General features: G+C 30.0%; 1 protein-coding gene across 1 annotated transcript; it reads right to left on the bottom strand.

Annotated features, from left to right (window-relative positions):
• Positions 1 to 878: 878 nt before the first annotated feature.
• Positions 879 to 1,830, bottom strand: LOC127069855 (calaxin-like). Its single transcript, XM_051007427.1, has 5 exons — positions 1,704 to 1,830; positions 1,468 to 1,628; positions 1,320 to 1,400; positions 1,146 to 1,256; positions 879 to 1,082 (listed from the first exon to the last, which is right to left on the bottom strand). Exons 1-5 carry the CDS (start codon positions 1,828 to 1,830, stop codon positions 894 to 896), a joined length of 669 nt encoding a protein of 222 aa, XP_050863384.1. The 3' UTR covers positions 879 to 893.
• Positions 1,831 to 2,248: the final 418 nt, after the last annotated feature.

Consider the following 2,248-nt stretch of genomic DNA (forward strand, 5'->3'; position numbering starts at 1 on the left):
AGATATTTCTTTTGATTCGTCGATTTCGTGTTTACCTCAAATCCTTTACTCGTGATTTTAAGCTAGCTGAAGAGAGCCTGAAACTTTTGTCGGAACGAAATTATTTTGTGGTTGTCCAATACTTCGTGGGAACATCATAACAAAATAATCAAAAAAAGAATTTTTCTTGGGAAACATATTAATATATTTATTTTAACGTACATTCGATTTTTATTTTGTTATTAGTGTACACTCTTAAAACGATTGACACGAATATGTATATATATATGACAAGAATGTATTTGTATTACTTCAAATCATATATGACGTTCTATGATTCGAAGTTTAAAATGAACATTTTTTTATTGTCGATAAAAAAATATGCTGAAAATATCATCTGAGAGACAGAAGTTCGACAATCGGTGGAATTTTTGAAAATAACCATTTTTTTTATTTTAACACGAAATATGGAACATTATAACATCGTATTAATAATTATTTTCAACGGTACAACGAAATTTACTTTAATAGAGGACGACACAAGCTTTAAACGTACAATTTAATATTGATTGCTTTACTATATTTAGCAAATGCTATTATAATGCTTCATTGATGATTGTTTACGTAGGTAAACGTTGCTACTTTCGATCTACTTTCCTAAATCCCTAAGACTCGCTCGCAGGTTAGATCGATGACTTGGAAAACTTAATGGAGCGTTTAGGCGGATATCTTCTGTCTGATTTGAGCGAGTTTGTGCGTTCATTGGCGTGAAAAAGAGACGTACTTTTGGATTCGTCGAGTATATACCTCTTGACAAGCATAATAGAATCTATTATCTTCTATTAAATTATTTTCCCCTAAATGGAAAAATTTTTATTTCCTGTCACTTTTGCTATTTTTAATCTAATAAAACTTTAAATTGGTCCAACATGATCGGTAAATGTAGTTAAAAATGTGTGTCGTGCTTCTCTGGAAGGAAAAACAGGACCCATGCATTCCAAAAGGAATTCTCCTCTTTCTTTAACTGCCGTTCGAAAATCATTTTCGGAAACGTATCCGTCGCGATCTACGTCGAGTTTTTTAATTATCAATTCTATCAAATCCTACAAAAAAAAAATTTCAAAATTGTACAGCTTTTGATAATGTAGAAAAAGTGAAATAGTTACCTTTACGCCATCATCTGGATCTTCATCAGGTAAATGGGCGATCAAGCATCCTCTCATTATCGGAAATATATGTTCCTTTTTCAATCTATTTGTTCTTAATAAATCGTAGACCTATTGATGTTGAAATTAATTGACAAATTAATGAATATTTTATTTTTAAGTAATTAACTATACTTTATAAGCGAAGCTTATTTTTTCGTCTAAAGTGCCACGAAGAATTATCGAGAGACCTTCGATCCAATGATCCATACGAATCTACAAATTGACGATTATCAATAGAAAATGTAGTGTTTCTTTAAGAAAAATAATATTATAATCTCACTTGAAGAGAATTTGTTTTATCGATACTAGAAAATAATCTATCTATCAGTAGATGACGTATATTTTCGGTAAAATCGAATCCAGAATGAAATATGTCGCGAAAAACGAAACGATTTATTGGACCGCAAGTTTGCAAAATTTTTCGGTGTATCACGGCTAGAGCTATGAAAAAGTGATCGTAATAATTTTTAAATTCAAAGTGCTTCAGTTTAATTGAAGAATTAAAATTTACTTAACCTTCCACTTCTCTGTACGAGAAATGTGTTCTTTCAGCGATTTTTTTAAAATTATTCTTATTCCTGCTTCGGAAAGAGTATTCGATCGACGGGGAATTTAAAGCACAAATAGGAATTTCGGCTGGCATTTTGTATATATTTTTTTATTTTTTAAAAGTCACTGAGAATTTTACAACTTGTCCTAAATAAAACTGTTAACCTAAAATAAACATATCGAAGGATCGATTGTTTTGTTTTATTCTGATATGAATGAATTTTTTAATATGTAGGAAAAATTTTCTTATCGTTTAAATAAAATATTTAATATAGTCGAAGGATCGTGAAATATGAACAAAGGATTGTAAAAAAGAAATTTATACTTTTTAATTTTATTTTTAAAAGCTGTTAAAATTTATGGATAAACATTCACGGTTTCCTAAAAAAGTAATAAAAAGCGAATAGCCGGTTCTTTTTCGCGTAGTCGTTTCTGGAAAGAAACTAAACCGAAACGTTCAGTATACCGAAAGACGACGATGACTCGTGAACCATAAGTTTCTTAAATTCGTT

Source organism: Vespula vulgaris, chromosome 16 (assembly GCF_905475345.1).
Source record: "Vespula vulgaris chromosome 16, iyVesVulg1.1, whole genome shotgun sequence".
Classification (NCBI taxonomy): Eukaryota; Metazoa; Arthropoda; class Insecta; order Hymenoptera; family Vespidae; genus Vespula; species Vespula vulgaris.